At 51.5% G+C, this 23,697-nt stretch overlaps 2 protein-coding genes across 3 annotated transcripts; both read left to right on the top strand.

The window, feature by feature from the left end:
• KPNA6 (karyopherin subunit alpha 6) lies at positions 268-16,186 on the top strand. Of its 2 annotated transcripts, none has more exons than XM_021375407.1 (14): positions 268-527; positions 5,907-6,040; positions 6,755-6,850; positions 7,142-7,241; positions 7,516-7,610; positions 8,656-8,787; positions 9,002-9,090; positions 10,079-10,178; positions 11,119-11,282; positions 11,804-11,882; positions 12,270-12,395; positions 13,000-13,127; positions 13,516-13,694; positions 14,684-16,186. In XM_021375407.1, the coding sequence occupies exons 1-14, from the start codon at positions 485-487 to the stop codon at positions 14,866-14,868; spliced, it is 1,650 nt and encodes a 549-aa protein (XP_021231082.1). In that variant the 5' UTR covers positions 268-484; the 3' UTR covers positions 14,869-16,186. The 2 variants fall into 2 exon arrangements, with proteins under 2 accessions (XP_021231082.1, XP_021231083.1); XM_021375408.1 differs by lacking the exon at positions 268-527 and adding an exon at positions 3,240-4,075.
• On the top strand, positions 16,445-23,256 carry TXLNA (taxilin alpha). The gene is made up of 11 exons (XM_021375585.1): positions 16,445-16,653; positions 16,960-17,111; positions 18,077-18,415; positions 18,903-18,994; positions 19,357-19,527; positions 19,936-20,130; positions 20,322-20,441; positions 20,723-20,797; positions 21,325-21,417; positions 21,817-21,912; positions 22,054-23,256. The coding sequence occupies exons 2-11, from the start codon at positions 16,994-16,996 to the stop codon at positions 22,402-22,404; spliced, it is 1,650 nt and encodes a 549-aa protein (XP_021231260.1). The 5' UTR covers positions 16,445-16,653; positions 16,960-16,993; the 3' UTR covers positions 22,405-23,256.

Genomic DNA, 23,697 nt, shown 5'->3' with positions numbered 1-23,697 from the left:
CTGGGCGCCGTGCGGGGCGCGGAGCTCTGCCCTCCTCCCGTTGCGGTGCCGCCGCGCCCCGCCCGCGCTCGGAAGGCCAGGGCAGGGCAGGGCCCTTCGCGGCGGGCGCTCTCCGGCCGGGGGCTGCGTCGGTGCCCGGGACCCCGCAGCTGGGAGCGGCCGCACGGCGCCGTGCGGGGCCCTCGGGCTGCTCCAGCTTCAGGTGTGAAGCGGACGCTTTTCTGACAGCGACGGCTTTTCGCTATTGAACTTTTCCAGCGTAACTTGACTCACTTTTAAGACAAAAGAAAGTCGCCGTTCCGGTGTTCCCGGCGAACGGCCCCAAGCCGGGGCGCGGTGTCAGCCCTCGCTGCTGCGGTGTCTGTTCCTCGGGCCGCTCTCCGCTCTCCCTTCCTTCGCTGGGCGCTGGCTGAAGCTCCTCGCTGCTCAGCCCGGGGAGCAGCACGCGGTGCCCAGCTCCGAGCGGGACCTGCTCAGCTGATGGATGCGGGTTCCTTGGCTGTTTTGCTTTGTTTGCTCAAGTTCAGGTGAGCAAACATGAACTTTGTGAAGGGGAGCTGGGTTGTTAACAGTGGCCGGTGTCATAGCGAAAGTGCTGATTCCTTCAGCGCTGCGGCTCTGATCTCTCGTGCGTGGGAGGTCTGGAGGAATCCACTTGTTGGACGTCGGTGCTGGCTGCTCCTGCAGCAAAGCTCGTGCTGGGAGGGCCGAGCTCCTTTGAACGTCGTTGCCTCGGGCTGTTGCAGGTTGCTTTGGGACTCTAGCTCCAGTGCCTCGGGCTTGAGGTGACTCCAAGAGTTAATCCTTGTGTGAGCAGTGTCACAGAGGGCTCTGAGCTCGGGTGGGAGGCTGTTATCCCTCGCGCATCATCAGTGCGCTCCTAGGATTGCTGAAGGCCTTGGGTCGTGTAAAGAGCCCCGGGCTGCGGAGGGAGGAGGAGGTGGAGGTGAATGGAAGCGTTCTGAGGACGGGGCGCACCGAGCTGAAGGGCGGCTGCTGCCGCTGGGCTCACGCTGGTGCAAGATGAGGGTGCTGCCGGCCCCGCTCCCTCCCCCCGCAGGCGCCGTGCTCTGCGCATCGCACTCTGCTGTTGCATCGCGGCTCCCGGGGCTGAACCAGGCGGGATGAGCCTGGGGATGAGCCCGGGGTGGAGAAGAGCTTCGTCGGCGCGGGCTGCACGCTGCGATGGAGAGCGTTGGGAAGGAGGGAGCCCCACCAGCACGTGCAGCTCCAGCCAACGCCTGAAGGACGCGCAGCGGGACGCAGCACGCGGGGCAGCCCTGCGCCCTGCACCGGGGGAGGCAGCGCCGCGGTGCTCGGCCATTCCTGCAGCGCTGCTGCTCGTTCGATGGCGCTGCGTACACAGCTGCTGGTTTTCCTGCAGGCACAGCTTCTCGGTTTCCTTTTCCCTCTGTCATCCTCGAAGCAGTTAAATGGGTTTTCCCCAGTGTCCTCGTTCTCTGCAAAACTGTCAAACTCACGGGGAGGCAAAACAGCGGGCTCAGTGAAGGCTTGTTCTCGGCTAAGGCCCCGCGGCAGACGAGAGCTGACTTCTCGTGCAGTGGGTGCAGGCAATTCAATTATTTGTGTATATATTTGCTACTGCTAACTTCATTTAATTTGTATTCGGGGAGTGCAGATTATTTAGGCTTCGCTTTCTGCAGTGTCAGCTGAAATCATTCCGATGCCATGGCTGCAGCGCTTGGAAGGGGATCCCCAGGGAAGTTCCCAGGTCTGTGGCCGCTGTTCTGCAGAGCCTTCGTGCTGTGCTGTAAAGCAGCTGCTTAGACGCGGGTTTAAGAAGCAGCTACAGAAAGATGTGATGTGAAGTGCGTGAGATCTGAGGTTCAGAAGAACTTCTGTGCGTTGCTTCTCAAACTTCAGGAACTGCAGCAGGTGAGGATGCGAAGTGGAGAAACTCCCTGGGCAGAAGAGGTATGCAGGACGCAGCCAGCGAGGCTTGTGGGATGCAGCTCCGCAGTTCCTGATCGCGTTCTGCTCGTACTTGCTCAGTTACCATTAAAACGTTCCTGAACTCCCCAGGTTTTCCTATCGCAGGGAAGTTCAGGTTTGGAAGGGGCCTTTGGCGGCCGCCTGCCCCGGTGCCGGCTGAGTTTGCTGGCTTTGAGGTGCAGGGTGGGCTCTGAGGGTTGGTGTGGAAACGTGAGAATTCGCCCTTGTGTCGTCGTGCAGCTCCAGGCTCCCTGCCGGCCACGCGCTGCAGCAGCCGTGTGCCCAGAGCCCTGGGGGGGATTGCCTTCAGAAGGGGTGTTTGGGCTTTAAAAAAAACAAAACAAAAAAAAAAAGCCATGTCAAGCCTCAGTGTAACTGTTTCTGTTCTGCCCCTTGGGTCTGACTCAGCAGCACCAGTCCTGATTTAGGCATGCGAGTTCCTGCAGTGACTCAGCTGGGAGCTTTAATCAGCAGCTGAAAAACTCCTTGAAGCAGATGCTTTCTGTAACGGAGAGAAGTGGGAGGAACGTCATCTGCCAAGAAGCGAGGCTGGGTTTCTGATCCAGTAACGCTAAGAGGCTGTTATGATCCTGGTGGGGCAGGGATTGGCTTCGTGACCGAATGCTGGAGCTGCTGTTGGCTTCCACGCGGATGCTCGCAGCCCGGTGCTCCGGTGAGCATCGAGTCCGGCTTCCATGCTGCTGCTTCCTTGCTTTCATTCAGCTGGTAAAGACATTCTCATCATGCTGTATGTGGTAAGGAGGAATTTCTGTGAGGGAATTCTCAGCTCACAGAACACCTGAAATCATTCCCAGTGTGGATTATCTTGAGCAAAGCCTGGCTTTGATTGAAGTTTATCATTTTTTATCAGTGATTTGATTCCAGAGGCGTTAGCATGCAGAACTTGTTGGCTGCAGCCCTTGTGGAGCAGCACTGCTGGGCAGACAGGGCTGAGCTCAACTTGTGGCCTGCGCAGTTCTGGGGCTGGAAATACAGTTTTCTGCTTCCGTGAAGGGACGATGCTGCGGCTGCGTGGCCGTGCTAGCCCCGTGTCTGCTTAGCAGTTCTGATGGCGCTGCGTGTGCTGAGGCAGCTGGAGGACGCGTGCTGGGCTTGTTCTTCTTCAGCACGCCGTTCTGCTGCTGAGCCTTTCCCCACGGCGTGCACGGGCTGTGACCCGTGTGCGGGGCGGCTCGGTGGATGGCTGCTGCCGGAGGAGTTGGTCTGGGCCGCAGTGTGCTTGGAGCCGTCCCAGGTGGGAGGTGGGAGGGCTTGGGGGCAGCTCTGCTGATGGGCGGGGGCTGCAGCGCTGGCGCTGTAGGAGGGAGCAGCTTCGTGCCGAGCTTCTGCACAGCGCTGCAGGTAGGGCTGCTGCCCGCATCGTCAGAACGGTTTTGTAATTCCAAGGTGTGAGCTGATGCTATCTTGGTTTAAGGCAGAGCTCAGTTGGTTCTTAGAGGAAAAATCTTCCCTAGGAGTGGTGCGGTGCAATCGTATTGGGTTGACAGGCTGCCGAAATGCGGCTGACAGAACCACGCTCAAGGTAGGCTTCCACTGCCACCTTAGTCAAGAGCTTTTCTGTAAAAGGAGAAACTTCTCGGGGCAACAACTTTTATATTCAGTCACAAAGTGGAAATACGTGGCTTGAGAATTGTCTGTGCGTCACACAGAAATGAGCGGACGATTGCTTTTCCTAATCACAAAATCCTGATTATTCCACCCATCTGATTCAGTGGCATCACCGGGTGGATGCTCACGCTGGGAGGGCTTGAGTCAATAGTTAACGCTGCAGGAGCCTGACTGCAGCTGCACTGGGTGCGCAGATATTTGGTGCTGAAATGTGAGTGAAGAATTTGTGCGTGCTCGGCGTGCTGCTGCCTGTTTTGTTTCGTGCGTGTGCACTTGCTACACAGTCTGGTGCCTACAGCATCTGCTGAGCTCACAGCAAAGTCACAGTCTCGCATCCGTGGCATCCATCGGTTGCCATAGAAATGGAACGTAGCGTAACAAACGGGCATTCTGCATTAGATGATGGGCTGGAAAAAGTCAATGGGAAGAACCTGAAGAGATAAATGCAGGCAAGATAAAGAGAACCAAGAGCACAAGAGGATGCTGCACATCGGTACGTGGCTGTAGAGCTGGCGTGGGAAGATGGCTCCTTGGGGCGGGCTGAATCTGCAGGGTTTCTGTGCAGCGTTGGGTGGCTTTTAAGGCTCCTGAAACACAAAGCCCTGAGCAGCACATGGTGCCGCTGCCGCACGGTGCTGAGCTGCTTCACCGCTTCTTCCTCCTCCCTCTCTTACAAACCACCTTGTACCTGGAGACTTTGCCTTCCGAAGGGAGTTAGTCACTTTGTTTTCGTTAGGGATTATGCTGTAGTCTTTCCAAATGAAGCTATCAGCTGTTATGTGTATCTGCTGCAGTGTAACTGACCAGAGGAACTTGATTTTTAGTGTTTTTTTCTTTATCCGCTGTTTTTCACAGCAGTGTCCTTGATATTTTAGCTAGGGAAAGGAATGCTCTCTTAGGAAGCACATCCAGTGGAAAGGAGGCTCTTTTCCTCGACGCTCAGTGTCTCTAGCCCTTGAAATCCTCCTGGAAGTGTTTGCTCTCGTGTTAACGTGGGAATTCTTCCAGCTGTTTCTACTCTCCGCAGTGGTGGGAGTTGGATGCTTGTACCTGGTACGTGCCTTTCTCCGGCTTGGCTGCAGGCGCTCCCAGGGCAGTGAGGCCCACAGCATCCCCAGCTGATGTTGGGCGGGTTCCAGCCTGGCTGGAGGCAGCTGATAAGTCAGACTTGGACTTTCTGTAAGCAAACAGGTGCTTAACATTTGAAGGAGGAGATAATAAGGAGAGCACCACAAACATTCACAGGATACTTCCAGCAGCAGCTGGGGACAGGTGGAAGAAAATAAAGGTGCTGGTGTCTGGCTGACTGTCAGAGAGGAGTAATCTGGTCTCGGGTTAATTGGCAGTTCGCTGTGGATTATCATTGCTTCCTTCCTGTCCTGCGACGGGCGTGGAACTGAAGTCAAGCAGCTTTTCTCGTGAATGGGAGAAAGGGAGCGTTTGGGAAGAGGCGTGCTCAGAACAGGGGAGTGCGGCTGGACGCAGCCGAGGAATTGTGTCCTGCTGCACCGGGGTTGCTGCTCCGTGCTGGCTGTGTTCATGGTGCCGAACAGCGGAGTGTTGTGTCCTGGACTGGGGGGCATGAGGATCCAGGTCTGCAGCGCTGCCTCAGCCGGATTGGGAGCAGCAGCAGGAGGCAGGTGCTGAACGCTCGCGGTGATGTGGCAGGACAAACACAGCGGATGACATGTGCAGCTCATCTTTCTGCAATGTTTTTTACTGGAGTTGTAAGATAAAGGCCTCTGCTTACTGCACGCTCTTGGATTTCTGCCACGCGTTTATTTCTGCATTTCGGTGCTCTCACAGCCTGCTCTAACACACTGCAGTCAGTGCGTTACCGACTGACAATCCAGCTGCGGCCAGAACAGCCTGGGGTGGGTGTGTGAGTGTGGGAAAGAAACGTCCAGGTGCGGGTTGCGTCATGAGGACAGCGGGGAAATGAGCTCTGCTCAGAGCTGAACTGGAGCTTGGCCGCACGCCTCCTGAGGACAGCGGAGCTGTTTGAGTGGAAGCTTTTCGTATTGGCAATTTGCTTCAGGGTTGTGAAGTTGGATCCAGGTTCCTTTCCGTGAATCTGCTCCGCTTCCTATAAACTCAATATTTTTCTCGTAACAGCGCGTCCCATGAGGTAACGTGGGCAGCCCACTGCAGCGCGGGGCTGTTGCCATCAGTGCTCGGGGGTCAGCGCTCGGCTGTTTGCTGAGGGCTGCTGCCCCGGCCGCTCCGCGCTTCTCGTGTGCGCTGAGTGATCCCCAAGAAGGGGACACGTGGCTGGAGGAGTGGGGAGGGAGCAGAAACATGAGGCCTCTTCTTCCCCTTCGCAGACAGCATGGCGAGTCCTGCAAAGGACAACTATCGAATGAAGTGCTACAAGAACAAAGCCCTGAATCCTGAGGAGATGCGTCGGAGGAGGGAGGAGGAAGGAATTCAGCTGCGCAAACAGAAGCGAGAGCAACAGGTAACTCTCACCTTGACTAACTTGTGTGCAGCCTGAATGCAGTCAAGGCCGTGCTGCTCCTACCCGTGACCTGCAAGGATCTGGGCGTTGGTTTGCTGGCAGTCCTTCTGTTTTTTTCTGTTTGAGATCTCTTTTCCTCCGTACATTGTACAGAGCGTAGCTCACGCCGAGAGCTCTCCAAGCACTTTGTCTTTGGGGTACAGAAGGTTTTTGTCCGCAGATCTTTGGTTTTAATTTTAATTTTTGTTTTTGTTAATTAGTAAATGGGCTTCTTGCTCCAAGAAGCAAGACAAGTAAGCGGGGGTATGGACTGCGTGTATTTCTTGATTCTGAGCTGTTTTTGTGTTGTTTTTTTTTGCTTGGAAGTCTACCAAAGTGCAGAGTGATACACGTGGCTCAGGCCGAGTGTGTGCATCACCTGCACGCTGCCTCAGCTCGTTAGGCCAAATTCTGCACTTGCATATGCCGGTGTTTCACTGACTCGGGCATTTGCATATCTGAGGGCAAGACTTAGCATGTTTTATTAGCTTGGCACACAAACCCTGATAGTCTTCAGTGTGCAGAGCTGTTATTAATGACTGCTTTTTTTTTTAATTTGGATTGCACTTAGTTCATAGCTGACAGAATCTTGTTTGAGGAACAAGAAGGTCTAGTTATGAAGACTGTTAAACAAACGCTGCTTTCTAATAACTCTTGTGCTGTGTTCTCTGCCAGCTCTTTAAAAGAAGAAATGTGGAATTAATCAATGAAGATCCCTCCATGTTTGACAGCCTCCTTATGGATTCCTATGTCAGTTCCACGACGTGTGGGGTAAGGTGCCTTTCCCTCTTGCAGTCGTGCCTTCAGACTTCACGCTGTGGTCTGCACAGAACTGACACACCTCCACCTGTTTGCTTTCCCTGCTGCTGAATATGTTGCAAATGTTACTTCAACAAACTGGAGAAACATGCCAGGAACCAAATAGTGTGCGTTGATCTCAGATAGCGAACCTTTGGATTGCTAGCAAAGAACAACACTGTGGCGGGCTGTCTTGACTGTGATACCTGAAATAAGCTTAATGTGACGTGGAACCGCTGTCCTGTTTCCTTTCCATCCTTTCAGGAGGGAGTGATCACAAGAGAGATGGTAGAGATGCTTTTCTCAGACGACCCTGATCTACAGCTAGCAACCACACAGAAGTTCAGGAAGTTGCTTTCTAAAGGTAAAGATAACATCCCTGCCATGGGATCTGACACAGCCTTTTATTTAAGTGTCTGTACTTGCAGTGTTGTACAGAAGCGTTGTGTTTGAGGAAGGCTATAATCTAGAAACTTGATAATCTTTTAAGTTTGGATGAATTTTGCTGAAGGCGATTCTGGAGAGCTGACCTGCCGTGCTCAGTGCAGCTTGAGACCGCTCAGGTCGATACTAGCTCGTGCTTGTTGTTCACCTGTATGAGTCCTGGACGCTGTTTTGATGCCGCGTTGCTATTTCAGAGCCAAATCCTCCAATAGACGAAGTGATCAACACTCAAGGAGTGGTGGACAGATTTGTGGAGTTCCTGAAGAGAAGTGAAAACTGCACGCTACAGGTAAAGGAGGCTGTCAGACCCTGACTGCTAGGCAGTGTGAACCTGTGGGTGCTGTCGGAGACGGGTGATGTCTGGAACCCAAAAGATGCAGATTGTGTGCTGTGTGGTAAAGCTATTTGTAATGCTTGGAAGGGGGCAAAAAAAGGGAGTTATAGTTTAGCCTAAATTCAGCTCTTGGAAGAATCCTGGCAAAAATCTTAAGAAGCTGCATTTCAGTTGCAGCAGAGGGAAAAGTAGCTTTTCTGTGTCCGATGTTTCTTATGGGAGCCAGTGGAGCCACGAGTAAATGTGCAGGAAGTGATTGCACAAGGAAAGCCCTCTGCTGCTGGAGGCTGTTAGGCACAGGCAGGCACTGTTAGAAATGGCCTCGGTGGTGCTGACCCTGTGTGGGGCTGGGGGATGGATGAGATGGCTTTCTGAGATTCCTTCCAGCGTGGTAATAACTGTGGTTGTCTTGTAGGGGTTAAGGAACTTCCATACATGGAATTGGATCTCAGAGTTGATAGCTGCCCTTGTTTTTTCTATCTGCTGTCTGGCCCAGGGCCACGTAGCATAAGGGACTTACCTTCAAGAAGTGAATGGAAGCCTGCACTTAAATTTAAACACGAGTGGCAGAAGTAGATCCTTGGTGCTCAGCTGCTCTTGGACTCAAGGCATCTTTCTGCTAGTAGCAGGATGAGGGTGTGCTGGAACTGGTTGCACTAAATAGATAAAACTTTTTATTCTGTGTATTTCTGGGCTGTACGTCTTCACTCTTCTTACTAGAAAGTAGTCATATGAGTAAAATAATGTGGTGTGAGTGACGTTTAACAAGTGATAGCTTTTCTTTTCATCCTTTGAGAACTGTAATCTCTGAGAAGGCATCTAGCAGAGATATTTGTTTTCTTATCGTTCAAGAAAGTCTTTAAGTACTGAGATGTTTTCTTTGGGGAATGCTTTCTTTCTCAACCTTTTTGATAAGAGGATAAAAGAATTCATGCTGAAACTTAGTGGCAGATATCCTGGGTTACTTTATTCATGCTCCCCTCATTTCTGCTTTTTTCAGTTTGAAGCAGCATGGGCACTGACGAATATTGCATCGGGAACTTCCCAACAGACAAAAATAGTAATTGAGGCCGGGGCAGTTCCTATCTTTATAGAGCTGTTAAACTCTGACTTTGAGGATGTTCAGGAACAGGTAAGGTTTGCTTCTTAGCTTGGGGTTAGGGGAGGAACCACACGTGACTGAAACGCGGTGTTTAAAATGAGTGACTAGGCTGACAGCGGGCTGCACACCACAGTGAAGAGCCTGTTTCCCGGAGTTACAGGGAAGTGCTTTCTTAGCGTACTGCCTTTTTCTTCCTCTGTTCAGGAACTGTGTGAATGCTAAAACTGTTGCTATTTCCTTTCAGGCTGTCTGGGCATTGGGGAACATTGCTGGAGACAGCTCTGTGTGTAGAGATTATGTCCTTAACTGCGCTATTCTTCCTCCCTTGTTAATGTGAGTAGCCATGAATACTTGCCAATACAGTTCTCGAAGTCCCGTTGTACTGCAGCAGAGCAATATTTGAGCTGGGCAAATAGATTCCCTAGCAATGTGATGATGGGAATCAAACTATTGGTACCAGATGATAAACTGGCAGCTCAGACGAGTATCTGATTAACAGTGGGACTTGGTGGATAACATGCCTTCTCACAAACCTTTACACTGCTCTGAATCTGCAGTGGGTGCTGCTGCAGTGTGCTTGCTGCTCTGCAGTCCCAGGGCTTGCCGTTTCGCCGTGTCCCTCAAACTGCCTGCTCTTTGTGCTTGTGCTGTGAATTTCATTTGCTGCTCTGAGTGGGCTTCTCTAGGACTGAGGAAGGGGAGCAGGTCTCTGCACATCACCGAGCTCTCAGGTGTGGTGCATCCTCACCGCAGTCAGAAGATACGGCTGCTAAGAGCGTACTCTCCCTGCTCTGGAAATAATAGCTTGTTTTATCTCATCCTTGGCAAAGTGATGCTTTGTCACAAATGACTTGGTTTGCAACTTGTCCTTCTGTCGGTCCCTTTTTGGCAATAATTGCCTGAGCCTTTCTCAGCCCACACGATGTGCTGTCTTCACTGCAGAGTAGAGGGGCAGCAGTTTGTGTCACTGGTCACTGAGAACTGTCTGACCTCAGACTGGGGTGCGAGTTTCTGAGCTGAATTTGTGTGTGGAACTGTGTTTGATTGTCTTGCACTTCCTTCTGCAACTTATCTAACATGGTTTGCCTTCCTGTTCCGTGTCACTGAGCGTGAGGAAATTAGCTGTTTATTTTAGGAGCATTTGCATTTTGCTTCTCTTCATGTTTGTTGAGAGCCTCAGGTGACAAACAGTATGGCAAATGGAATAGTGGGTTGACTTCCTCACAGTCCTTAGTTTTTTCTCTTGTTTTGTTTCCTTTGCTGATTTCCAGCAACTTGTGCTCTGTGCTGAGGATATAATTCATGCTAACTGTCTCTGTAGGCTCCTTACGAAGTCCACCAGGTTGACGATGACACGAAATGCCGTTTGGGCCTTGTCAAACTTGTGCAGAGGAAAGAGTCCACCACCTGAATTTGATAAGGTGAGAGTAAATGCCTTGTAGGCAGATGTGACGGGGAGACACCCAGTCAAGATGTTTTCTAAATTATTTTTGGTCGTTGGAGTTCTGTAAGACATTCAGGGAGGGAGCAGGGTGAGGCTCTTCCTGCTGAGGTTGATCTTGCTCAGCAGATGCTTGAGTGCCTGTTTAATATTCTGCCAGCCTCTGTGCGTGGCTCTGTTGGCAGCTTGTCCCAGGCGAGGGCAAACCCAGACTTTCATGCAGGTAGCACGTACCGTGAGCTTCCCTTCTTCTTGTGAACTCGGGAAGTTTGCAGCTTTGCCCCAGCTGTGACTGAAAACTCAATTCTGAGATGTCTAGATGCTACAAGGTAGGACCTCTGTAGCTACGTAGCAGCTTTCCTCTTCCCCTTCCATGGTGTGCCAATGGCACTAACAAAAGATTCTGCTGGCTGTTTGGATCTTTTTTTTTTTTTTTGTAGGACTAAAATAGTTTAAGATCAGTGTGTGTTTTTGTTCTGTTTGTTTTCTTTAAATTGAAAACTTGCTCATCAAAGCTGGGAAGTCTGCAGGGAAGGGGCAAAATATTAAATTGAGTGTAAACCGAAATACACTTAAAGCACTTGAAGGTGTAACAATTGATGGCTTCTGTTCTGAGTACTGAACTGCGTAGGGGTTAGGAAGAGCAGTGCCCTCAGGTAAGAAATCTGAGGAGCTTCTGAACTGCAGCACGCAGAGTAGAACTTGATCAGGAGTCTATGCTCAGTTTGAGAGGATGGGATGTAATTTTCATTTAGTAAGGTGGTGGAGGTAACCAGCAAAGAAGCTGCTGCATTCAGGGAAGGAAAGCGTGGATGTTCAGTGTTGTTATTTTGCCAGTCAGCGTAGCCACGTGGTGTTTGTGTGTGCACGTGGCAGCTGTGTGCACTGTGACTAACCTCCTGGGGCGGTGACTGTTGCAGGTATCTCCCTGCCTGCCAGTGTTGTCCCGACTATTATTCAACAGTGACTCTGACTTGCTGGCAGATGCGTGCTGGGCTCTTTCCTATTTATCAGACGGCCCCAATGAGAAGATTCAAGCAGTTATTGACTCGGGGGTGTGTCGGCGACTGGTCGAGCTGTTAATGTAAGTATCTTGTCTTACTGCCTCAGCCCAGTGAGATGGGCAGCAGGTGACTGAGCCTGAGCTGATATCAAAACTCAGAGTGTTTCCTGCCTTGTGGGTGCGGGATCCAGGTCCTGGAAGCCTTAACTGGCTGCTGGAGCAGTTACCTAAGAGGGTCTGAAGCAGGTTGAGAGCTGCAGTTTATTGGCCTAGAGAAGACAGATCTGCACACCAGGAAGAACATACCAAAGAGAGGTTCAGGCTGCCACTAGGCTAGACTGTAAAAAGAGAGAGGACTGAGTATTGCACCAATTAGCACCATCTTTGTTCAGGAGTGGAATGTAAGCATTGAGATCTGTAATTACACTGCAGATAAGCTGGGATGTAAAGGATAACACTGCCTGTATTGTAAGCTAGTTGTAAGCTAGGGCTGGAATCCACAGTAAGTAATGCAGTGGGAGGCTGGAGAGCGGATCTTGCAAGCATCCAGGTGCTCGTGATCTGATAGACTTGTTCTCATGCTTGCACCATCTTTCCTGCAGGCACAATGACTACAAAGTGGCCTCCCCAGCATTGCGAGCGGTCGGCAACATCGTGACAGGAGATGACATCCAGACCCAGGTGAGGGGGGGGAGGGTCTTACAGATGCAGCTGTAGGGGAGTACAACTCCTGATAATGATTTTGTGGAAGTTGGGCAGTGTGTCTCTCTTACTTATCTGCAGCAAGTTTTTCTTAAAACCAGGGTTTACCAGAACACTCACTCATTTTGTTTATTCTGCTACTCTTAACAGTGTAGCTTTGCTGCAAAGAAAAGTGTGGTTTGGAGATATACAGGAGATGGAGCAGAATGCATTTCTTTATTGCACAATACTGCCTTTCCTTCCCTCTTCCCTAAAAGGTCAGGGAGGGAAACGCAGAGCCCATACAGCATATCCACTGTGTGAAAGCAAAGTATTTAGCTCTCTACCTGATACTGGTGACCTAACTCCTGTTTTCTTTCTGAAAAGGTGATTCTGAACTGTTCAGCCCTGCCTTGTCTTCTTCATTTATTAAGTAGTCCCAAGGAGTCAATCAGGAAAGAGGCCTGCTGGACCATATCTAACATCACAGCAGGAAACAGAGCACAAATACAGGTACAGCATTGAGTCTGCTCTAGCTCATCTATAATAATCCTAGACTCCAAGTTCAGCATTAATTATCTGACCTTTGCAGTTACTTTTTCCCTTATCTGATGCTTTGTGGTGGTTTCTTAAGCGTTCTTTACTCTGAAGTTATTGCAGACTTGCTGTTTCTATCCATCTCCCAAATGAGCTGAAAAAAAGCTAATTGTACCTACAAAGGCTGGGCCAGTGTGAATCTCTCGGGTTGAATCATTGGAATAAAAGGAGATACAGCCCAATTTCTCCATCCTCAATTAGAAATATCCCTTTGAAAGGCTTTTGCTTGTTGAGTTTTAATTATCCTTTTAATGACCGATGTACAAAGGCAGATAAATGATGAAAGCATTCCTACAGTATTGATGCAATAATAGGGATCATCTACTGAGCTAGTTACGGACTCGATTAGCTTGCATTAATGGGATTTGGCTGAGGGATGAAATGGAGTCGTTGAAGGTAATAGCTTGGGAAGTCCTTTCTGAATTGGAAAATGGAAGCAGAGGTTTCTTTCGGGTGCTTAACAGCCTTTTTAGAAACCATGTTGCCAACTCAAACGCTTGTTGCTGCTCTCTCTCCTCAGGCAGTCATAGACGCAAACATTTTCCCGGTGCTGATAGAAATCTTACAGAAAGCAGAATTTCGTACAAGGAAGGAGGCAGCGTGGGCTATCACAAATGCAACGTCAGGAGGAACTCCTGAACAGATCAGGTACTCCCTGTGGCTCTGAAAGCTACCATACATTCAGACACTTCCCCTTCCTTCATAGGAACTGCTAAAGTAGCGAGGAACTAGTTTGGAGAACCCCTGGGAGAGTGCCTAAGACACATGCCAAGTCAATTAGATCCTCACTGCTCATAATTTCACTATCACCTGGCTATCACAAGGAGCTACTTTAAAATTAGGGGGAAAAAAATGGGGTGGGAGGCCTATATGCTAATAAGAGGATTATTTTTTATCTCGCAAAACAGCAAAATATAAAAATTACATTAAAGACGTTTATTTTAGCTTGAATCGCTTGTCCTGTTCTTTATAACTGAGCAAAGGTGGTGCTTGCTATCCTGAAAGGCAGATGTGTGCTCCTGGTCATCTCTTTTAGATACCTGGTAAACCTGGGTTGCATCAAGCCTCTTTGTGACCTGCTTACTGTCATGGACTCCAAGATTGTTCAGGTGGCGTTGAATGGCCTGGAGAACATTCTGAGGCTGGGAGAGCAGGAGGCCAACCAGAGCGGGACAGGCATCAACCCGTACTGCAGCATGATAGAGGAGGCCTATGGTAGGTTGTGGCTGGAGTCCTCGGTGCTACTGACTTTGAAAATAGTAGAATATATTGGAAGGTGCCTGCTAGTTTTGTTTGCTTTTCTGATGAGTTAAGGGGTTGTGTATGCTCCAAATTAGTGGGTACTTGTTCCAATAATAGATCACGCTGTCTTTTTAGAATTACGATACAGCATAAGATAATGTCAGGAAGCAAAAACGATTGTACTTGCGATCCAGGTTTCCTAGACCTGGAGGCCAGCCTGATAATTGCGGCTCACACTGTTGGGAATATTAATCAATGTAAGCTGAGCTAAGTAAGACCCACTTCTTGGGTCTTTGATTTGTCTAATTGTCCCCAGCTGTACACTGCAAACGCATGATGGAGATCCGGAGAGACTTAGCTTTTCCCTGGAGAGACCTAATTTGGTGGCTTTGTCCTGTTCCTAATGCTTTGAGGAACAGTTCCTATTTTGGTCTGAAATGCCCTGTATACTGTCAGTGTCTTTTTCTTCTTTTTGCCCTCTCACTGACTGCTTCATTGTGTGTCCTGGTTCTCCCAGTAAGAATAATTCTTGAGTACATAGTGCGTGGATTCTTCCTGCTCAGCAGTGGATTTAATTAGGATAGCTAAAGCTGTTGCGACCCTTCTGCTGGAGGCCACTGGGACAGGCCGTGCCTCCTTCCCCTGCAGCTGCCCAACTGCTCACAGCCAGCGATACGAATTTCACTGATCAGTTCTGTGCTCGCAGTTCTTTGCTGAAGACTTCCTGCTTAGCTACATCAGCTAAAGCTACCATTGAAAAGATTAATGGTTTCTAATGTAGATTAAATCAACAGGCAACTCTGGAGAAATGGGAATAGTTAGCTTTAGCTGACAGTGCTGCTCACAAAATGTTTGTGTAACACAGACAAGCAGTGAATGGGGGAAGGGTGGAGGATGGATTTGGGACAGCTTGAATGTCAGGATCTCCCGTTTCTTCACATTCCACTCTCGTCTTTTCTAAGGTTTGGATAAGATAGAGTTCCTGCAGAGCCACGAGAACCAAGAGATCTACCAGAAAGCCTTTGACCTGATTGAGCACTACTTTGGAGTAGAGGATGACTCCGCTTTAGCTCCCCAGGTAGATGAGAACCAGCAGCAATTCATCTTCCAGCAACCTGAAGCCCCTATGGAAGGCTTCCAGCTATAATGTGCCCCAGGCAAAAAGACCACCACAAACTTGCGAGAAAGCAACTGGGAGCAGCAGATTGTCCCATTCCTCCTTGCAAACGGAAGGCTGAACACCCCCTCCACCTCTTAGGAAACAATTCTTCCTTCAAACAACTAGAAAGAGTGCTTAATCCTCATGAAGAAAAGAGGATGTCTTGCACATTTTTTCTTTTTGCTGCTGCATACGTGTCTTTAAAGCAGGTATCTGGGTGGAGGAAGGACACTGAGGTAACAGATTGCACCTCTTGGGTTTTTTTTCTTTGTGGTGATCTCTCCCAAATGTCACTTCTTACCTCGGGTACTTAATAGAGATTTCAGCATTGGGTTGGGTAAGAACAGAAAGTAAGTATTCTGACAAGAATAATTCTGGAAACCTGGGTTGATCTATTTAATTTTTTTTGCACATGTTACTCTTATTAAAGACTCTAATTTGCCAAGAGCAAAGTTTAGCCCTGGCCTTTCTGCGCTCCTCTTTCAGCGGACAGTCCTGTCAGAGCTGGGCCGAGTTCCCTAAAACATACTGTAAACGGACAAAGAAGCGGGAGGCTTCTGGGGGAAGGATCCTTCCTCGTGTCTAGTTTTGTTTTTTTTTTTCTGAAGAACTGCTAGTATTTACAAGGAGAAAAAAAAAAAAAAAAGCACCAAGACCCCAAAGCTGGTCACTACGAAGAGGGCGGGATGCTGGGGTGGTTCTGGAACAGGAAGCACAGCTGCCACGGCACAGGCTTTGCATTGCTACTGATGGAAGCTGCAGAACTGTTGAAATGGTGAAACCCATCTTCATCTTTACTTGAATCTTTCCACACGGATGCGTTTTGGGGTGGAGCGCTGCGGTGCGGCTGCACGGCGCTGCTGCGTGCGGTGTTAACTCAGCAGCAACGGGCCTGAGTCTTCAGGTTTACCTCCTGCTCACAGTCAGAACATGTACATTTTCCTTCAAGAAAAGAATCAAATCTCTGTATTTTTTATATTATATATAGGTAGCTATTTGTCTAATTGGGCTCCAGAGAAAACTATATATTAAATTTCTGTAATTTATGTAAATAGAACACTGTGAGGCAGGTGTACCTGGAAACGACGGCCCCCGAGCTCGCTCACTCGTTGTCCTGCTGCTTCTCCTGTTTACTCACGTACTGTATAACGTAGGTCTGTCTTAAACTGCTCTGCTGGGCGCCAAGGTTTGTTCCTCACAGCCGCGGGCCTGAGGCCGGGAGGGGTAGGCCGGGCCTGCGTGCCCCGCATTGGGTTTGCTGAGTCCGTGACTGTTGAACGAATAAAAACTTCTTCTGTGCAGACGAGTGGGCCGTGCTGGAGCTGTCTGTGCGCCGGCGGGGGGAGGAGCGGGCGGGCAGCGCGGGGCGGCCTCGGCGCTCTGAGGAGAGCGAGTGCCCGCCCAGGCGCCGCGCGGGGCACGCCGGGAGCTGTAGTGCAACGGGAGGGGCGGGAGTCGCGCGCGCGGGGCACGCCGGGAGTTGTAGTCTCGCGGTGCTTGCCGCTTTTCGCCGCTGTCTCCCGGCAGCCCCCGCGGCTCCTCGTCGCTGATTGGTTGGCGGCGCGGGGCGGCGCCTGCGCGATGCGCGCACGCTGCGAGGCCGGGGCCGGAGCCGCTTCCTTCAGCGCGGGGCGGCGGGGCCGGCGGGGGGTGCAGCGCTCTTCTTCCCTCCCCCTCCCCGCCGCTACCCCGCAGCGCCGCCGGTTCCCGGGCGCTGATTGGTTGAGGAGAGGCGGGTGCCTACGTCAGACTGCTGCCGCTGACGCCACGGGGGTACGAGCGTGACGTCATCGTGGAGCTGTGGGAGGAAGGGAGGCGCTGCTGACGTCACGGGGGTCATGTGGGGTGTCGGGAGCAGCCCGGGGCTCCGGGCCGTGCCCCCGGGGAGGGGCGACGCCGAGGCTCCGCGGGGGGACCCGGGGGGCGGCTCAGCGATGCCATCCCCGGGGCAGAGCCGCGGGGCGCGGCGGGTAGGGCTCCCCCGGCTCTGCGCCTTCCTCGTGCCCGGCGTGGCCCTGCAGGGCCCGGCTCCTGCCCGCCCGGCCGCCCCGGCTCCAGCTGCAGTTTCTCTTTCTGCAGGGCTCGCTGAGGCTGAGCGGGAAGAGGCGCGGCGATGAAGAACCAGGGCGGGGAGACCAAGGCGGCCCCGCGGCCCGCAGCCTCCTCCAAAACGAGCGGCGCGCTGGGGCTGGAGGAGAGCGACCCGGCCGAGCCCACCGCGGCGCTGGAAGGTGGGGGGGGTGCACGGCCCGGCCTGGGGCACGGGGCATGGGGCTGGCGCTGCTCCTGTACGAGGGTGGTCCGTTCTGTCCCACTGTTTGACTTGTACAAGGGATTCCAGCAGCAGAGAATCCCGGCTTCTTGCTGTTCCCGCATGTATGCGGTTCCAAAGTCGTCGTTGCTTCTTTTCCACAACGTGGAGTTGGTTCTGACCTGGAAACGATGTGTTTGTCGTTGCTTAGTCCTTCAGTCTCTCATAGAAAGCTCTCCCTGGAGCAGCCCTCCGCGATTGGTTCTGTTATTGGTGCTTGGTAAAACCGATTCCCTGTAAGACAAAAACTGGGTAATTAAGTAGGTGCGTGGTTAAAGTTAGCCTTGCCTTGTATTCTAGTAAATGTGGAATGTAGGAAACGCACGGCGAGTGGAGTTAGTTTAATAACCAGCTGCTGAACGGCTCTGCTGGGAAGGAACTTTGGATGCAGGGAAGTGCTGAAGGATGTGCTGCTGACTTTCCCTAAATGTCTGCTGCTGGGGATAGGATATGCTTGGTCTGAGACAGTACAGCTGCTCTTATACGTGAGGAAAGAGGCTAATTCAGATTATAAAATCTATTGTTGTGCAAAAAAGCGTGGCTCTAGGGATATTAGCAGGCTAGGCTGCTCCTCCGAGGGAAAGCTCGCACACAACCTGCTTTCGTTAGAGGATGGTGGGGAGGGGGCAGCTCTTGCTCTTGACAGATGTCAGGGGCTTGGTCATGCTCTTGTGATCAAAAGAGAAGCTGTTAGGAATGCACCTCCATTGTCAGGGCAGCTGGCTGGAGGCGCAGCCTGAACAAAGCGGCTTGTGTGCTGGGAGTTTAGCCTGCCCTGGTGCAGTGAGGTGCTCGGGGAAACCTTCCCTTTGCTGTGTGTTTGTAGAGAGCAGAGAGTAGATGGTGTGGAGAAGTATTATGCTTTTGTGCTTGTATCCCCCACAGCTCCTCTCGCACAGGAGGACACAAAGTCCTCCCGGCCTGCCGTGCGTGATGTCTCTGAAGAGCTAAGCAGACAGCTTGAGGACATCTTGAACACATACTGCGTGGATGCCAGCCAGGAGGGTCCGGGCGAGGACGGCGGGCAGAGTGAGCCCGCAGAGCCTGAGGAAGTGGAGAAGTGTCGCAGTGAGTCCCCGAGGAACGGAGAACAGGAGTCAGGCAGCCCCGAGATGAATGGGGAGAAGGAAGGCACGAAGGGGACTGAAGAGTTTCGACCTGGAGAGGAGTGTGGGGAGCGGGATCAGAAGAAAGCTCAGGAAAAGAAGAAAGCTAAGGGCCTGGGTAAGAGATTTCCTGCTGTGGTTGTGCTGCCAGCCTGAGAACTTTGGTGCAGACATGGCTTTTATACTGCACTAAGCGCCATTAGAGAAACAAATGCCTTAGGTACGCGTTTGGAAATACCACAGCATCTTATTCTTGTGGCATGGAAGGAAACATAGAGTGTTGCAAAGACTGACCAGTCCTGGGTGCTGCTGCAGCCAGTGAATTGTGCAGATTTCCCCCCTGCTGGACACAGCTTTGTCTGGTTAGCCCGTTGGTGGTTCCATACTCTGATAACCAGGTCTCTCCTCAGCTGCTTCCATTGTTCACCTCCTGTATGCAGTGAAATCTGGGGGGAAAACCCCCAGATAGGCACTGGAGATGGGAGCTCTGGGCCAGAGGGGTCAGAGATGTGAGACCTGGTTTGTCTCTCCTGTCCTTACCTTCATAAGCCAGAACTCTGTGTAAGTGATATTATCTTTCTGTTTAAATATGTGTCTCCCTCCAGGCAAAGAAATTACTTTGCTGATGCAGACCTTGAACACCCTGAGCACACCAGAGGAGAAACTGGCAGCACTGTGCAAGAAATACGCTGAGCTGGTGAGTCCTTGTTTCTTCATTCCAGGCTCTGGGGCAGTGGGAGGACACTGCTGCAGCGAGCACTGGGACAGCTGGCCACGTGCTCAGAGCTCTGCTCTGTTTAAGCAATGTATGCATGGAGATCCTGAAGGAATGTGCACTTCTGACAAATTCCAGTAGGATGCTAATTCAGAAAGGAGAAAGGCTGTGTGCAGGGAAACCATGGGCTCTGTTTTGTTCCTACTGTGCTTTTGTATTATAAAGCTCTTGTCCTCCTCTCAGAGTACTCAGAACACCTATTTGATCCCTGTGTGCCCTTATATGGGCATAGCATTGCCCTGGTCTGTTTGGCTGCATTTGTGCCCTCTGCTCTCCTACCCTAGCTGGAAGAGCACCGTAACTCCCAGAAACAGATGAAGATTTTGCAGAAGAAGCAGACACAGCTGGTGCAAGAGAAGGACCACCTGCAGAGTGAGCATAGCAAGGCCATCCTGGCCCGCAGCAAGCTGGAGAGCCTGTGCCGTGAGCTCCAGAGACACAACCGCACCCTCAAGGCAAGTGTCTCTTGGGGCTGCGCCAGGAGCTGCTTCATCCCAAACACTTGGGTCGCCTGCTGTGGGCCTGTGAGCCGCTGTGACAGACTGACTTTTAGGAGTTGTTGCCCACAGTCTGATGTCTGTAGCAAGGCTTCAGTTTTGCTGTTAATCTGTCAGCTTGCAAGGGATAGGAGGGGAGGGGACTGACCCGTGTAGTCTTATTTTGAGGGAGGCGGTGTTTTGTGGGCTTGCTCAGCTCTTGGAGTGAAGGATCTGCCAAGCAGTGGCCCACAGTGCCTTCCTGATTGAGACCAGCAGCAGTGGGAAGTCGGGTGGGTTCAGAGCATCACTGCCCAGGGAAGTTTGCTCACCTGCCTGCCCAGCACAGAGGCTGATGTGGGCTTGCTGTCTGCCCTCCTGACACAGGAGGAGGGTGTCCAGCGAGCACGGGAGGAAGAGGAGAAACGGAAGGAGGTGACGTCCCACTTTCAGGTGACCCTGAATGACATCCAGCTCCAGATGGAGCAGCACAACGAGAGGAACTCCAAGCTGCGCCAGGAGAACATGGAGCTCGCAGAGCGGCTCAAGAAGCTCATTGAGCAGTATGAGCTGCGGGAGGAGGTGGGTCAGGCCTGGCATAGCCTGCTGTGGTGCACCCATTCTACCTTGTGGAGCGTGTTTCCAGGGCAGAAACTGTTGCTGGAGGGGAGACAGAGCCCTTGGGCTTTGAGGTCATTCCTTGGGATCTCTGCCTCATGGGTAGCAGGGCCGTGGCCAAACGTGTCAGTGACTGGTGGCATTTCCCTTGGCAGCACATTGATAAGGTGTTCAAACACAAGGACCTGCAGCAGCAACTCGTGGATGCCAAGCTCCAGCAGGCACAGGAAATGCTGAAGGAAGCAGAGGAGAGACATCAACGGGAAAAGGACTTTGTAAGTCTTAGTGATTCTCTACTGGTTGTAAGCATTTAGCTGTCTGCCTTGTTTCTTTGTGGAGGTTGGGTCCCTGAGTGTGGAGCCCTCACCAGATCAGGCCAGCTGTGTATGCAGCAGAGACCATTCCCCCAGCTGCCTCAGAAGCAAGGCTGGAGCCCTGTGCTGTTGGTGGTGTTTCTCCCAGCCCTGTGCTGTCTCCAGGCCAAGCACCAGCAGTGTATGGCATTTTGAGAGCTTTCCCTGGCGGCAGCGAGGTAACTGCTTTTGCTCTTCCCTAGCTGCTGAAGGAAGCTGTGGAATCACAGAGGATGTGTGAGCTGATGAAGCAGCAAGAGACTCATCTCAAGCAGCAGGTGAGTTACCTGGTTTGTGTGTGCTCAGTCTGGTCATTTGTTTTACCCTTCCTCCCTTGGCAGGGAGCAACCTGAATTTCCTTAACGTGAAAAACACAGAGGGAGGATTGCTCTTGAGTTTGATATTTCTGTGCCTGTGTGAAGCACAGTGTGAGATGAAACCTCCTTCAGCTTTTCCTCCTTGTGAGAGAAAGGGGCTCTGGTTTTACCAGTGTGTTTCCCAGTGCTGGGAGCAGTTGTGTGATCACACTTCACTGAATCAGACCCAGCAAGGGCTTCCTGCCAAGGCCAGGAGATGTTTGGAGAACACATCACTCTCTAAGGGTGTTTCCCTAAGAAAGAAGAAATATTGTTCCACATTCTCCAGTGCCTAATGCTGGCAGAGCAGCCCCATGCTGCAAGTTTGTTAGTCATAACGCCCAGTCACAAGATGACTAGCTCATTTCTTGGCTGACACCTCCCCGCTCCTGGGAAAGGCCATCAGGAGGTGCCATGGTGAGGAGCTGTAACCCTGTCTCTCCCTGCAGCTGGCTCTCTACACAGAGAAGTTTGAAGAATTCCAGAACACCCTTTCCAAAAGCAGTGAAGTGTTCACAACATTTAAGCAGGAGATGGAGAAGGTAGGTATTGCTGTCACTGCCTGGAAGAGTGTGCGTGTGCGAGGGGGTTACTGCCTTTCTCCTCACTTATTCTATGAGCTGGATAAGCAGCAGCTGTATTGTATTGTTGGTATTAAAATCAGCCACTAATTGATTGCTGATAGAAGGTGAATGCTGGACTCGTGTGGTGATGGCTGTACCCCTCCTGGACCAGAAAAAGCAGCGCTACCGCTGTCTCCTGGTTTATCGTTGGTGTTTCCCACCAATGTAGCTGGCTGCAGTAGGGCAAGGAGACATTTCCCAGGACAGCAGGATCTTGCTGTCAGCCCTGGGAAAGTGGGTGTCCATTTGAGTGTACACAAGATGTACATGACTGCATTATTCTGGCTTACTTGCTGCCTTTTTGTCACTGTTTTGCAGATGACAAAAAAGATTAAGAAGCTGGAGAAGGAGACCACGATGTACCGTTCCCGCTGGGAGAGCAGCAACAAGGCTCTCTTGGAAATGGCTGAAGAGGTAAGGAGGCTCTGGCTGTTCTGTGCTGAGCCAGGCAACTGAGCGGTCTTTCCACTTGAGCTTCCCTTTGAAGTTTCATCTCTCTTCCTTTCTGCCTTTGTCCCCAGTGTGGTAGAGTCTGAACTGCTTCTCTGTTTGCAGAAAACCCTTCGGGATAAAGAGCTGGAGGGGCTTCAGGTGAAAATCCAGCGCTTGGAGAAACTGTGCCGAGCCCTGCAAACAGAGCGCAACGACCTCAACAAGAAGGTGCAGGACCTGTGTGCCCACGTGCCCCGGGCAGACGTGGACCTGACAGAGCCCCTGAAGGACACATCCCGGGAGGGCTCCGAGGCAGCAGCCGGAGGTGCCCCAGCAGAGCAGCGTCTGGCTGAGGACTGCCTTCACTCGGGAAAGCCAACACACAGCACAGATCCTGCAGAAAGCCTTGGAGAACTGAGCATAGGAGCCCTGGGGCAGAGTGGGACTGAGGAAGGCACTCAGGGCACCGACTGAGCCTGCTACGTGGTAGGCGGAAGTAGGGCGAGGGAGGGTAGCATGAATGTTTCCAGGCTCCATCTGAAGCTCCTCTCCTGGTTCTTGGACAGGTGCAAGAGGACGGCCCTCCTTGGGCTATGAAATTTCCTAGCTTAGGTTTTTGGAAGGTTTTTAAAATTTTATATATATATATATATATACACATAGGTGATGTGTGTGTGTGTGTATATATATACATGATACATAAAATATGTGCAGGGCAACATACACTTTATATATGAATATATATGAAACCTAGAATGACCCACCTCCCTGCGTGTGCGTGAATAACTAATATATGGAGACTCAACTGATTGTCCCTTTCACTAAAAGACCTTGTCATTGGCAGGCTGCGACTCCCCTAAAATGTAGTGCAGCACAGGAAGGCAAGGGCACGGATCAGCCCTAGCCCTCCAGCTCATGGCACCAGGACAGTGGGACATGTCGCTTCCTCCACCTTCACGGCGATGCTCTCTCATTGAGTGAAAGCAAAAGAGCTGAGCAAGGGAAAACACAAGCATTTCCCAGCGCTGGATTCTCCCTCCCTGCTCTGCATCAAGCAGGAGGTAGCTCCTGGACTTGCTGTTGCTTTCTCATGCTCTGGCTGGCAGCTCTCTCTCGAGCAACACAGTCCGGTTCCCTTCTTGTATGGGTTTTATGTATTGAATGGGGACGGAAAAGCAGAGAAACTGGGGACACCTGGTTTGCCCAGGCCTCCTGCAGGGCCTTTGCTCTTCCTTGAACCTGCCAATGTTTCAATAGCCTTATGATTCACAGTTGCCTCTTTGCTATACGCACATGTGCACAAGTATATTAAACAGTTAATCCAAAGGTCTAATTCCGAAGTGTTTTGCACAAGCACGTGTGATTAGTTGTGTAAGGGGATAGGGACATCCTTGTAACTGAACTCCCCTGCCCTGCCTCAGGACCATCCCTTGCTGTTGAGTGGGGTGGTCTTGGAGGTATTCATGGATCAAACTCGTGGCTGCTCCATGACCTGCTGCTGAAGCTGAATCGCTGGGACCAGCGCGAGGATGGTGCTGTGGGCTGGTTCCTTCTGCAGCATCAGACCCCACAGACAGGCTGTGCTGGTGCTGCCTAGGCCTCTCCTTGTTTCCCTCTCTGCTTTTTCAGAACAGCATCTATCAAATGCTGGCAGTCACCTAGTCTGAGCTGCTGCTGCTGTGTCTGGGAGGGCTTTGATGGGCACCTGAGGCAATCTGGCACAGGGCTTGGGGGATTTCTCCTTAGTTTCTCAAGACTTTTGTTTTT

The sequence above is a fragment of the Numida meleagris genome, chromosome 22, assembly GCF_002078875.1.
Source record: "Numida meleagris isolate 19003 breed g44 Domestic line chromosome 22, NumMel1.0, whole genome shotgun sequence".
Taxonomy (NCBI): domain Eukaryota; kingdom Metazoa; phylum Chordata; class Aves; order Galliformes; family Numididae; genus Numida; species Numida meleagris.
The sequence above is the reverse complement of the archived record's forward strand: the minus strand, read 5'-3'. Positions and strand labels throughout refer to the sequence as shown.